The following is a 13323-nucleotide window of genomic DNA, read 5'->3' as shown; positions in this document are numbered from 1 at the left end:
CGTCCTGTTACCTTGCACCCTTCATAAACTTGAGCTCCTCCAAAACTCTGCTGCCATATGGTAAATTACACTAAGGGCAGGATTTTCAGGCCCCAATGGTGTTGAGTGCAGAGGTGGGCGGGCGCAAAAATTTGTACTGCCAGCTGGTGTACCAGTTTGACGGCTCCACCCCGCCCCGGGCCATTTATCCAGAGGTGATATCAGAGTTATCAATGTTGTTACTGATACTGCCCTCAATGCAGCAAAATCGCTGCCAGTCATGGGTGAGCTGGACGAACAGCCAACAAAATCAGAACTCAGTGATGCCATTGATTCTCTAGCCAGTGGAAAAGCCCCTGGAAAGGACAACATTACCCCGAAATAATCAATAGTCCCAAGCCTGCTGTACTCTCAGCAGTCCATGAGCTGCTTTGACTGTGCTGGGATGAGGGAGCAGTACTACAGGACATGCACGATGCCAATATCATCACCTTCTATAAGAACAAGGGTGACCGCGGTGACTGCAACAACTACCTTGGAATCTCCCTGCTCAGCATAGTGGGGAAAGTCTTCGCTCGAGTCATTTTAAACAGACTCCAGAAGCTGGCTGAGCGTGTCTACCCTGAGGCACAGTGTGGCTTTCGAGCAGAGAGCTCCACCATTGACATGCTGTTCTCCCTTCGCCAGCTACAGGAGAAATGCCATGAACAAAAGATGCCCCTCTACATTGCTTTCATAGATCTCACCAAAGCCTTTGACCTCGTCAGCAGATGTGGTCTCTTCAGACTACTAGCAAAGAACGGATGTCCACCAAAGCTACTAAGTATCATCACCTCATTCCATGACAATATGAAAGGCACAATTCAGCATAGCAGTGCCTTATCACACCACTTTCCTATCCTGAGTGGCGTGAAACAGGGCTGTGTTCTCGCACCTACACTGTTTGGGATCTTCTTCTCACTGCTGCTCTCACATGCGTTCAAGTCTTCAGAAGAAGGAATTTTCCTCCACACAAGATCAGATAGCAGGTTGTTCAACCTTGCCCGTCTTACAGTGAAGACCAAAGTACGGAAGGTCCTCATCAGGGAACTCCTCTTTGCTGACGATGCTGCATTAACATCCCACACAGAAGAGTGTCTGCAGAGACTCATTGACAGGATTGCAGCTGCCTGCAATGAATTTGACCTAACCGTCAGCCTCAAGAAAACGAACATCATGGGACAGGACGTTAGAAATGCTCCATTCATCAATATCGGCGACCACGCTCTGGAAGTGGTTCAAGAGTTCACCTACCTAGGCTCAACTATCACCAGTAACCTGTCTCTCGATGCAGAAATCAACAAGCGCATGGGAAAGGCATACGCTGCTATGTCCAGACTGGCCAAGAAAGTGTGGGAAAATGGCGCACTGACACGGAACACAAAAGTCCGAGTGTTTCAAGCCTGTATCCTCAGTACTTTGCTCCACAGCAGCGAGGCCTGGACAACGTATGTTAGCCAAGAGCGATGTCTCAACTCATTCCAACTTTGCTGCCTCCGGGGAATCCTTGGCATCAGGTGGAACGACCGTATCTCCAACGCAGAAGTCCTCAAGGTGGCCAACATCCCCAGCATATACACCCTACTGAGTCAGCGGCTCTTGAGATGGCTTGGCCATGTGAGCCGCATGGAAGACAGCAGGATCCCTAAGGACACATTGTACAGCGAGCTCGCCACTGGTATCAGACCACCGGCCGTCCATGTCTCCGCTTTAAAGACGTCTGCAAACGCGACATGAAGTCCTGTGATACTGACCATAAGTCGTGGGAGTCAGTTGCCAATGATTGCCAGAGCTGGTGGACAGCCATAAAGGCAGGGCTAAAGAGTGGCGAGTCGAAGAGACTTAACAGTTGGCAGGAAAAAAGACAGAAGTGCAAGGAGACAGCCAACTTTGTAACAGCCCTGACAACCAATTTTATCTGTAGCGTCTGTGGAAGAGTCTGTCACTCTAGAATTGGCCTATATAGCCACTCCAGGCACAGTTTCACAAACTCTAGGCGCTTACCCATTGTCTCTCGAGACAAGAAGGCCAAAGAAAGATATCAGAGTCAGCACAGCTACCTGCCTGCATGCGGCAGGGAGCCAATTACCAGCAGTTAAAGGCCTATTGTCGGAGGCCAACTGGAATTTTCCAGTCTAGGCCCCTGAGAAATTGAGAATTAGGCCAGCTGTTTGAAGACGTCAGACTGGTGGGGAGCACTCTGGGCTCTGAGGTCCTTGAGGCCCTTTGTTTTGAGACCCTTCCCACCTTCCTGGTCTCAGCTGTGGCTGCAGGCCATCCCCGTGGATGGGGTTCCCCCTCCACAATGGTGGCCTGATTGCTAAAGACGTTTTTAAATTTGAAATGCAAAAAGTTGGAGAGGGTCCCTCTCCCTTACCTGAACTGCAAGCTGCTGTTCCTTCAGTGCTGGAGGGCCTCCTAGTGGCTCTCCAGCTTCAAAAGCCCTCCCACATTCCTTAACTGGACAGCCAGCCCACCCTTTGGCCACTAATAGGCAAATTTGAGGAAAACTGCTGCCAGGTTACTGTTTTTCACAAAGTGCAGGGCTGTGATGCCCATTTGGCCCCAACGTCAGAGTCCTGAACCATAAGGCAAAATCCTGCCCCAAGTCTCATTCACTCCTGTGTTCACTGACCTACATTAGTTTCTGGTCTGGCAATGCCTTGATTTTAAAATTCTCATCCTCATTTTCAAATCCCTTCATGGCCTTGCCCCTCCTTATCTCTGTCATCTCCTCCAGCTCTACAAACCTCTGAGATCCCTGCACCCCTCCAAATTCTGGCCTCTTGCGCATCCTCAATTTTCGCCACTCCACCATTGGTGGTTGTGCCTTCAGCTGCCTCAGTCCTAAGCTCTGGAATTCCTTCCCTAAACCTTTCTGCCTCATGTTCCTTCTTTAAGACACTCCTTAAAACTTACTTCTTTAACCAAGCTTTTGGCCAGCTGTCCTAATATCACCTTATGTTAAATTTTGTTTGACAATAATCCTGTAAAGTAGCTTGGGACATTTTACTACATTCAAGTTGTTATATAAATGCATGTTGTTGTTGTAGACATGTGTTCCTTTAAAGAGCCTCAGTGCACACGGTACTAACTGGATGCTGTAGAATTTCCTCTTTGTAGTTTTTTTTGTTTAGAGACTTGTAAAGTTTGTTTTGAGCTTACACATGAATCTCACCAGTAATAATTCACACAATATGATTTTATAATGAGGATCAATTAGTTTCTTTATGTAGCAATCTGCTGCTCATAAAGCAAAACAAACTCATAAACTACAAGATGGCATGTGCTTTATAGGCAAACACCTCTAGGTATTATCTTAGTACGGCTTTGTTGTTTCTCTGATAAACTCTGGCATACCACACCCAACTATCCACAAAACTGGGAAATATAAACACACGCAGTTGCGTCAGCCACAGCTCAGTTTGTAGCTGAGTCAGAAGGTTGTGGGTTCACATCCCACTCCAGAAATTTAAGCACAAAAATCTAGGCTCACACTCCAGTGCAGTACTGAAGGAGTGCTGCACTGTTGGTGATGCTGTCTTTAGAATGAGATGTTAAACTGAGGCCCTGACTGCTCTCTCAGGTGGCTGTAATGCTGTTTGTGGGAGCTTCCTGTGTACAAATTAACTCTGTCCTCCACTCCATCAGTTACTACACTTCAAAAGTACTTCATTGGCTGCAAAGTGTTTGAGGACATCCTTATGTTGCAAAATGCCCCATATAAATGCAAGTCTTTCTTTATATCCTCTAAATGCAATAACCAAATAGCAGTAAGGAAGCTTAAGGCTTTAAATCCTTTAAATGTTCGCTTTGTAAACCAATATTCCAGCCACTCACTGGAACACTGACACATGACCACTTACGACTGTTGCACGGGATACACACAGGTCACGTGACATGTCTGTAGGGGGCGCCGGAGGTTGAGGGCTTTATCAGCATTTAGGTGTCGGAGTCGCGTGCCAGACCTTCAGTATCGGAATGGATTTAAAAAAAATAATTGTTACCATTGATCATGTATGAAAGTTTTAATTCGGTTAAAATAAACGTGAGTGTTTCTGCGTGCAGGCTGATACGAAGGGTTTTCTGTTCAGGAGAGGGTGTGGACCACTCGATGGGCAGGCCCCTGAGGTGACTTTGGCGGGCGCGGCTGCTACGGCTCAGATTCGGGGAGCGGCGGTACTAGGAGTAACGAGTGGCACCATGTTGGGAATGATGATCCGCCAGGCCAAGAGCCATCCGAGCGTGAGTATGGGCTGAGGGGTACCTGGCAGCTGCGGCCTCTTCCCCCCCTGAAGTGTGAGGGAGAGACGGCTCCTGCAGCACGCTCTGGGGCTGCTTCCATACTTGACTGCGTTAATCTGCCCTAACTTCAGCCCCTGATGTATTTTTATTATATGAATAAAGAGTCTTTGAATCAGTTTGATCTGTTGGCCCTCAAATGATTTATCCCCATTTGGGCCATAAATTCTGCAATTTGAGCATTAAATGGCCCCCATTTTCACTAACTCGAGCACAGTCATGAGAACGGAAAGAGTCTGACTAGGCGGTGACTCCTGACACCTACTTTTCCTATTTCATAAGCAAGTTTTATAATTTTTTGCGTGCTAGCTGTTCAGTATATTTGAAGGGAAGTTTTAAAAAATTCTTTCCAGATTTTTTTAGAAGCTTAAAATTTCCCTGTTGGAGAGCTGCCGGTTTGAGTGTTACTTTCAGTGATTCAGAAGGGCTGTTTGTATCCTGAAGAGACCCCAACTCATTTCAATGGGGCTGCAACTTTTGGATTTTAGAGCCATTCTGCAGCTTTCCAATCTTGGAGAAACCACAGTTGGTTGGGTGCTGCTGCATGCTGTGCGTAATGAGGACTGCAGTGATGACAGCTTCTGTTTTCAGTCTGTTATTTGGCATGAGTTCTAACTGCAGTTAGTACAACTTTCATTTTATTCAGTACCAATCAATGGGTAACATCTTAATAGGTTGTAATTGAATTGAGGTTCAAATGCCTGTTGGCCTCTTGAGATTTGTGTTTCTCTGTGTTGATGCAGGCATTCATTTGGTTGTTTTCCCAAACTAACTTCTGACCTGTAACTAATGCTAAATGCTCTGACTTCAGTAATGATGTTGGCTTGTTCTCTGCCAACTAAGAGTTCAGTTGGACAAGAGTTTTGCAAAGTGCCTGAACTCTCCAATATAGATTATAACAATTAAAATATTAAAAGGGGCATTTTTTCCTTTTCTAGATCTTTGGTAATCCTCTTAAGATGCTTGAGAGCATTTTGAACAGTAGCCTGAGGTGAATATTTTGCTCTGCAATAACAGGCTGAAAATAGAGACCATTTTGGGAAGCAATAGATGTGTGTGTACGTCCTATTCTAATGCTTATTTGAGAATGTTATTTTATTTATTTAGTGATACAACACTGAAACAGGCCCTTCGGTCCACTGAGTCAGTGCTGACCATCAACCACCCATTTATACTAATCCTACATTAATCCCATATTCCTGCCACATCCCCACAATTCCCCTATAGCTACCTATACTGGAGGCAATTTATAATTGCCAATTTACTTATCAACCTGCAAGTCTTTGGCTGTAGGAGGAAACCGGAGCACCCGGCGAAAACCGGTCACAGGGAGAAATTGCAAACTCTGCACAGGCAGTACCCAGAATTGAACCCGGGTCGCTGGAGCTGTGAGGCTGCAGTGCTTGCCACTGTGCCGTTGTTCCTGATCAATTCTGGAAAGCGTATTTGTGAATGCTATTTTCGGAGCTGTGGCTGTGAAATGCTTGGATGTAGATAAACCAGAGTTCAGACAGGGATGTCTTGTCCATAATTCTGCTTTGCAGATACAAATGCACTATGGGGAGGGGAGAGGTAGATTCCACAGAACCCATATGTGCTAAATGTTGGCTTTTGTGGAATTTAAGTGTCTGCACTAGCATGGTGACAGGCTCTTAAATGTTGAATGCATTCTGAAGGTCATTTTGTTGTGAACTGTGTAAGAAACTTTTTTCCAACCTTGTGTGGTTTGTCTTGCATTTTATTATTTAGATGTTTAGGATGTTTGTACAGAATGTTAATAGTTCTGTTTCCTGTGTTTAACTTTCATGGAACAGTTTAGTTCAGTCTAAATTTCTATCCATTAATAGGAACAAGCAACATTTGACACACACACTGGACATTGCTTAAAATGGCATTATGTTGAGAACTCATAACTAAAATAAATTTTAACATTCCCTTTCCTGGGACAGCAGCTTTATTTTTAAAACAACATTAAACCATGTAAACCTCGAGGCAGCATTCAGTGACCTTGTCATGACACCTTGGAGGTTATTCAAAAGTATTCAGCTACTACAAAAGCAGTGTAAATACTTGAGCATTGTTTAGTTAAGCATATGAGTTATGCAGCTCATCCTGGAGGCTGAAAACATTTAGCAATCCTGCGATTACCAGCAAGCTACCTGCAGGTGGAAGCCACAATAACTGAACTTGAAACTTCAGTTTCTCTGACTGTTGTATTGGCTCTATTTGTGAATGTGTTGCTGTATCTAATCCACTTTTCTTTTGTAGTTAATTCCATTGTTTGTCTTCATTGGATGTGGAAGTATTGGAGCAAGCATGTATCTCCTGCGGCTTGCTGTCCGTAACCCTGATGTTAGGTGGGTGATAATTGTGCTGTAACATTATAGTCTACTTGGGGTTGAGTATAAATCTATTTTAACCTGCTGTTAAACTGTATATTTATTTATCTTGTGCTGTCATGTGATGGTGAAAATAGTCGCAGTAAATGTGACTCAACAGGAGTCTTAATTAAAATGTAATACAATATGCTATTATAACGAAAGGTTTTGTCATTAAATTGTATGTCATAACTTTTCTCTTTTCGAGGTGAAATAAAATTACAGGTAATATTTGCTACTGAGCTCTGATTGGAATACATGTTTTCCTCTGGGATTCCAGCAACACTGAAAATAAACCTTGAACTATTTTGATGAACATATTGGGTAGAAGTCATTTTTATTTTTTCTTTAAATATGTTTTATAGCCAACAATGTTAATCCAGAAGTGTTCTTGGATATGTATAAGGATTTTTCATTTGAATGTTATCAACAATTTTTTGTAATCAGAAGTATTGAAGGATAGAAGATTCAGCTTTTTAACCAGCAATTTGCAAAAGCAAGATTTATTTCATGAAACCTCAATTAAACTGGCTTGTTTTTCTTTTGATTAACTGTACAATTGCCCTTTGCCCATAAAGCTGGAATCGCAAGAACAACCCTGAGCCATGGAATAAGATCGCACCCACTGAGCAGTACAAGGTAACGTACAATTTTTTCATTCATGCTTGATTACAGTGGAAGACCTCATTTTTAATTTTGCTGAAGGCTTCATTTATTCATCTTTCATCCAGAATCCATGATTGTACATACCGCTATTAAATTGTGGAATAATTCTGCAGGTGATCTTAAATCAAACTATTGCTATAGTATAAAACTGGACAATAGCTATATGGAATCGATTTGCATAATTTGCCAGGGAATATCTTGTGCATTGTATTAATCTTACAAACATTTGACAAGCATGATGGCAAATTTCATCGCATAACATTTTCAGTCTTGCCCTTCCCTTGACATCTCCCCTATATCTTGAAGGCAGTGATTAATGGTAACTATGTACAGTTCCACAGGGGTTTGAAAGATACAAAGATTGGTGTCATCATAAGTGTAGATTAAGGATAAATTAAGAGGTATTAATTGTATGTGGGCAAAACTGTAACAAATTGACTTCAGTATAGGCAACTGAGACCATCTGCTTTGGGCCTTTTTTTAAAAACAAAAGTTGGTACTTTCTAAATGGTAAAACTAGAAACAGTGGAGGTTTGAAGAGTTTTGGGTATCCATGTACCTAGGTCATTAAAATGTTATGGGCAGGTACAGAAAATAAGCAAAAAGGCAAATGGAATGTTGGCCTTTATATTTGGAGGACTAGAATACAAGAGGTTGGAGGTCATGCCACTGCTATACAAAGTCCTAGTTAGGCCACACCTGGCGAATGGTTATGGGCCCCATGTCTTAGGAAGGATATATTGACCTAGGAGGGAGTGAAGCATAGATTTCTGGCAATGATAAATTGACCTCCCAAGGTTTAAATTATGAGGAGAGATTACACAAACTTTGGTTACATCCACCCTGTCAAGACCCCTCAGGATCTTGTATGTTTCAATCAAGTCGCCTCTTATTCTTCTAAATTTCAGTGAATACAAGCCTAGCCTGTCCAATCTTTCCTCGTAAGACAGCCTGCCCATTCCAGATGTTAGTCTAGTAAGCCTTTTCTGAACTGCCTCCAAAGTATTTTCATCTTCCTTAAATGAGACCATGAGCTTTTATTTTCCACAATAATCTTTGATGTGGCACATTATCAAATGCCTTCTTGAGATCTAAGTACAAACATCCACTGGTTCCCCTTTATCCATAGCACATGTTACTACTTCAAAGAACTCTGATAAATTGGTTAAATATTATTTCCTTTTCGCAAAACCATGGGAACATCACCACTTACAGGTTCCCGTCCAAGTCACACACCATCCTGACTTGGAACTATATCACCGTTCCTTCACTGTCGCTGGGTCAAAATCCTGGAACTCCCTTTCTAACAGCACTGTGGGTGTACCTACCTCTCGAGGACTGCAGCGGTTCAAGAAGGCAGCTCACCACTACCTTCTCGAGGGCAGTTAGGGATGGGCAATAAATGCTGTCATAGCCAGTGACGCCCACATCCCATGAATGAATTAAAAAAAAAAAACCATGTTGACTCTGCCTGGTTACCTTTAATTTTTCTAAGTGCCCTGGTATAACATCTTTAATAATAGCCTCTAACATTTTCCCTAAGACAGATGTTAAGCTAACTAGCCTTTAGTTTCTTGCTTTGTGTCAATCTTTTTTAACTAAAGGAGTTGCATTTACTATTTTCCAATCTAATGGAACCTTCCTGAAATATAGGGAATTTTGTAAAATTAAAACCCACGCATTGACTATCTTACTAGCCACTTTTAACACCCTAGGATGAAGTCCATCAGGACCTGGGGACTTGTCAGCCTGCAGCTCCAACAATTTGCCCAGTACCACTTCCCTGGTGATTGTAATTTTCTTGAATTCCTCCTCCTTCCATTTCCTGATTTGCAGCTATTTCTGGGATGTTACTTGTATCCTCTACAGTGAAGACAGATGCAAAATAACTGTTCAATTCATCTGCCATCTCATTTTCCCTTATTCGTTCCCCAGACTTGCTTTCTACAGGACCAATGATCACTTTAGCTCTTTACTTTTTAAAATATCTATAGAAACTCTTCCTATTTGTTTTATATTTCCAGCTAGCTTTCTCTCGTACTCATTATTTTTCCCGCCTTATTCTTTGTTATTCTTTGCTGTTTCTTTATATTCTGTCCAATCTTCTGACCTGCCATCCATCTTTGCATAATTATATGCTTTTTCTTTTAAGTTTGATACTATTGTAAACTTTTTTTTAGTTACTCACTGATGGTGAGTTCTCCCCTTGGAATTTTCTTCCATGTTGGACTGTATCTATTGTGTATTCTTAAAATATCCCCTTAAATGTCTGCCACTGCATCTCTATTGACCTATCCCTTAATGATTTGCCAGTTCACTTTAGCTCTGCTTTCATGCCCTCATAATTGCCCTTGTTTAAGTTTAAAATACTAGGCTTGGAACCATTCTTCTCTCCTTCAAACTATGTAAAATTCAATCGTGTTATGATTGCTACTACCTAGGCCTTCATTATTAGATCATCAATTAATCTTATCTCGTTGCACAGTACCAGGTCTAGTATAGCCTGCTCTCTGGTTGACTCCAGAATGGGCTGTTCTAAGAAACTGTTCCGAAAACATCCTGTGAATTCCTCATCTAGGCACCTTTGCCCATCTGATTCTTCCAATCTGTGTAGATTTAAAATCCCCCCCCCCCCCCCCCCCCATGATTATCGTCGCCGTATATTTCTGAAAAGCTCCCATTATTTCTTCCTTAATACTCTGTTCTACCGTGTGGTTACTGTTCGGGAGCCTGTATACCACTCCCACGAGTGACTTCTTGCCTTTATCATTTCTCATTTCTACCCAGACTGCTTCTACATCCTGGTTTCTTGAACTTGGATCATCCCTCTCTAATGTGCTAATACCATTAATTAACAGAGCCACCTAGCTTCCTGTCCTTCCTAAATGTCATGTACCCTTAAATATTCAGGTCCCAATCTGTTAGCCATTACAGATCCATGTCTGCAGGATAACAGATTGTACTTCGTGCAAATAGAAATAAATATCAGTACATCTTTTTTGTTTGGAATGCAACGTGCATTTAGATATAGAGCCTTTAGCTTTGTCCTTTTTATTTTTGTAATGTCTAGTGTAGACTGCTGATATAATCATATGTTTTAGTTTTTTTAGTTTTAGAGATACAGCACTGAAACAGGCCCTTCGGCCCACCGAGTCTGTGCCGACCATCAACCACCCATTTATACTAATCCTACACTAATCCCATATTCCTACCACATCCCCACCTGTCCCTATATATTTCCCTACCACCTACCTATACTAGGGGCAATTTATAATGGCCAATTAACCTATCAACCTGCAAGTCTTTGGCATGTGGGAGGAAACCGGAGCACCCGGAGGAAACCCACGCAGACACAGGGAGAACTTGCAAACTCCACACAGGCAGTACCCAGAATCGAACCCAGGTCCCTGGAGCTGTGAGGCTGCGGTGCTAACCACTGCGCCACTGTGCCGCCCTGTCCGGTCTGTTTCAGTTCCTATATTAATATCTTTTGCCTTGCCTTGCCGCTACTCTTTCATTTATCAGATCTGCCCAAGTTGGTTCACTGTTTGAGGGCACATTGCAACAATCACATCCTGTTCACGTGCACTTTCTAACAGCGATTATTGATAACTTGTCCCCGTCTCTCTTTTTCCCCCCCCCCAGAACCTGACAAGAATGAGGCACATTAATTTTGTCATGAACATTGGTTTTAAACTGTTACTGAAGTGAAGAAAAGACTTGTTAAGCAGATCAGCTGTGGTTGGAAAATACATTTGCATATGAACAAACAGTGCTTGGAAGGACAAAGGACCATTCCCTGACACATTCAACCCACAATGGACTTTGATCACCAGGTATGGTGTGTAAAAGGAGCATTCCAGAGACTGCTAAGGTGATACAATCCAAGACATGGTCAGACCAATTAGTCACATGACTAACCTGATTGGCAACCTGGGTTTTTCTGAATTGTGCGGACAGTTTGAACTGGGAGAGTGTCTGTTGCTCCTGGACTGAGAAGATCTCTCCTGTCTGCTCCCATTTCTTTCTCTCAAGCCTCTGAATCCACTGAAGACACATGAGCCCCAAGAGAGAAAAGTCTCCTACAGCGAGCAAGGTTTAAGAAGAATACTGGGCCCCAATGAAAAGCAAGATCTACCTACAATCAAGGACACTACAGTGAGCTTCAAGAACCATTTAAAAACTCTTCAGATGTTGCCTCAAATTTTTCACTTTATTTTTTTCTTTGTCTCTATTTGCATGTGCATATCGTATGTATGCTAGATTGGGAGTGTTTCTGTAGGCGTCAACCGAATTAGAGTTTACGTTTAATAAATTTCAGCTTTTCTTTAAACCTAAGAAAGCCTGTTTTTGCTGGTTTCTTTGCCTTTTATAATTGGAAAGTGGTGAACAAGGATTCACCAAAGGGGAGCTAAAAACAGTGTATTTAAAATTAAACCCTGTTCAGGTAAGATCAGGTGAAGGCTGAGGGGGACCCCAAGACACCTTTCTCACCGGGTCGTAACACAACTGAATAGTCTTCCCTCTGTCCCCGTAGCCTATGAACATTGAGAAAATTGGAGTTCTTTCTCTCCTCCTGTTCCTTCCTTCCATTTCCCCCCACCCCATCACATTAAATTTGCTGTAAATGTTCTTTCAGGAGCAAAATTCCTTACTCAGTTGCCCATAATTCCTGTAGAATGCTGTGTTGTGAAAGTATAGAAATTAACTTTAAACTTTTGTGCTGCTCGTATAGATCATGGCAGAAATTTAGAATGAGCAGTGCTTTTTTTTTTCAATAGGGATACTAAATGTTCGTTAAAGTTTGCTTGTTCACTGCCAAACTCAGCTAAATCTTTCACTTTTGGTGCACACTTGGTTTCACTATGGAATGATGCAGCTTTAGTTTTCATTTTTCTGGTAGATCCAGCCTCTAAAACATGACCGCTAGTATGCAATAAAATTTTAAGTTGGAAAAACTCTTTTAAACAAGCCCCTGTATTGAACTTGTTACTTGTATTGAACCTGAAATTTATGGCGTAAAAGTCCTCTTGATTAACTTTTTTTTTAACTTTTTTATTAGTTCTTTTCTGTGAACATGGATTACAGTAAGCTGAAGAAGGATCGCCCAGACTTCTAAATGCTGAAGGCAAAGCATCTTGTCCAGATGGCTTTGCTGAGCTGTGAAGCTTGTCGCACAATGGGACCTATAATACTACTGTTAACTGCATATGAGTTAGTGCACAATTCAGGAATTAAATATATTGTACTTAATTTGTGTATATATGAAATTTGTGAATAAATTTGGGTGCACTACCTATTTCACTTGTCTGCCTGTTGCTGTTGTATCTGCAGTTAGCAAGAATGTAAGTTTACCATAGCAGTGATCGTGTGAGGTATTAAGCAACAACAGAAACATAAGTTTTTTTTTTTTTGCCTAGTCATAAAAGAACAAATGCTGGTGTTATTCAGAAGTAAATAGAGCTAGTTGAACATTAAACTGTATTTTGAGTTTTTAAAAATTCTATTCATCAGCAAGATTTAAAGTTGGGTTGGGTTTGAGAACATAACTGCTTTTACCTAAAATACAGCACTAATGTGCCAGGTACATGAACCCGAAAGAGAACTTTCTGATGGCAAATGGTTGTGCATTTTATTAATCTAGAAATGCAAGGATGTAGTATGGTTAGAAAGGTTGTTAGATTGCATTAGAAAATATTGAGCTGGAAGAGTACAGAAAAAGCTAACCAGTTGCTTGTGTTACAAACTTGCTTCTGTTTGTTGTAGAGTAATACATTTAGCATGTAATAGCTACAAGAGAAGTGAGAGGGTGTGATGATTGCTGATAGATCAATGAAGGAGACTGCCAGACAACCTTTATAAAGCATAACCTAGATACTAGGATAAGTATTGCCTTGCCAAGAAATAGGTAGAGGTAGATGCTGTTTCCAGAGTGTTGGATCCCATTAGTTACACAGAC

General features: G+C 41.9%; 1 protein-coding gene across 1 annotated transcript; it reads left to right on the top strand.

Moving 5' to 3' along the window:
* Positions 1 to 4122: 4122 nt before the first annotated feature.
* On the top strand, positions 4123 to 12663 carry ndufa4b (NDUFA4 mitochondrial complex associated b). The gene is made up of 4 exons (XM_068013268.1): positions 4123 to 4263; positions 6589 to 6677; positions 7277 to 7337; positions 12427 to 12663. The coding sequence occupies exons 1-4, from the start codon at positions 4222 to 4224 to the stop codon at positions 12481 to 12483; spliced, it is 249 nt and encodes an 82-aa protein (XP_067869369.1). The 5' UTR covers positions 4123 to 4221; the 3' UTR covers positions 12484 to 12663.
* The last annotated feature ends 660 nt before the right edge of the window (positions 12664 to 13323 follow it).

The sequence above is a fragment of the Heterodontus francisci genome, chromosome 33, assembly GCF_036365525.1.
Source record: "Heterodontus francisci isolate sHetFra1 chromosome 33, sHetFra1.hap1, whole genome shotgun sequence".
Classification (NCBI taxonomy): domain Eukaryota; kingdom Metazoa; phylum Chordata; class Chondrichthyes; order Heterodontiformes; family Heterodontidae; genus Heterodontus; species Heterodontus francisci.
Note: the sequence above shows the minus strand (reverse complement) of the source record. Positions and strands in the feature narration are given on the sequence as shown.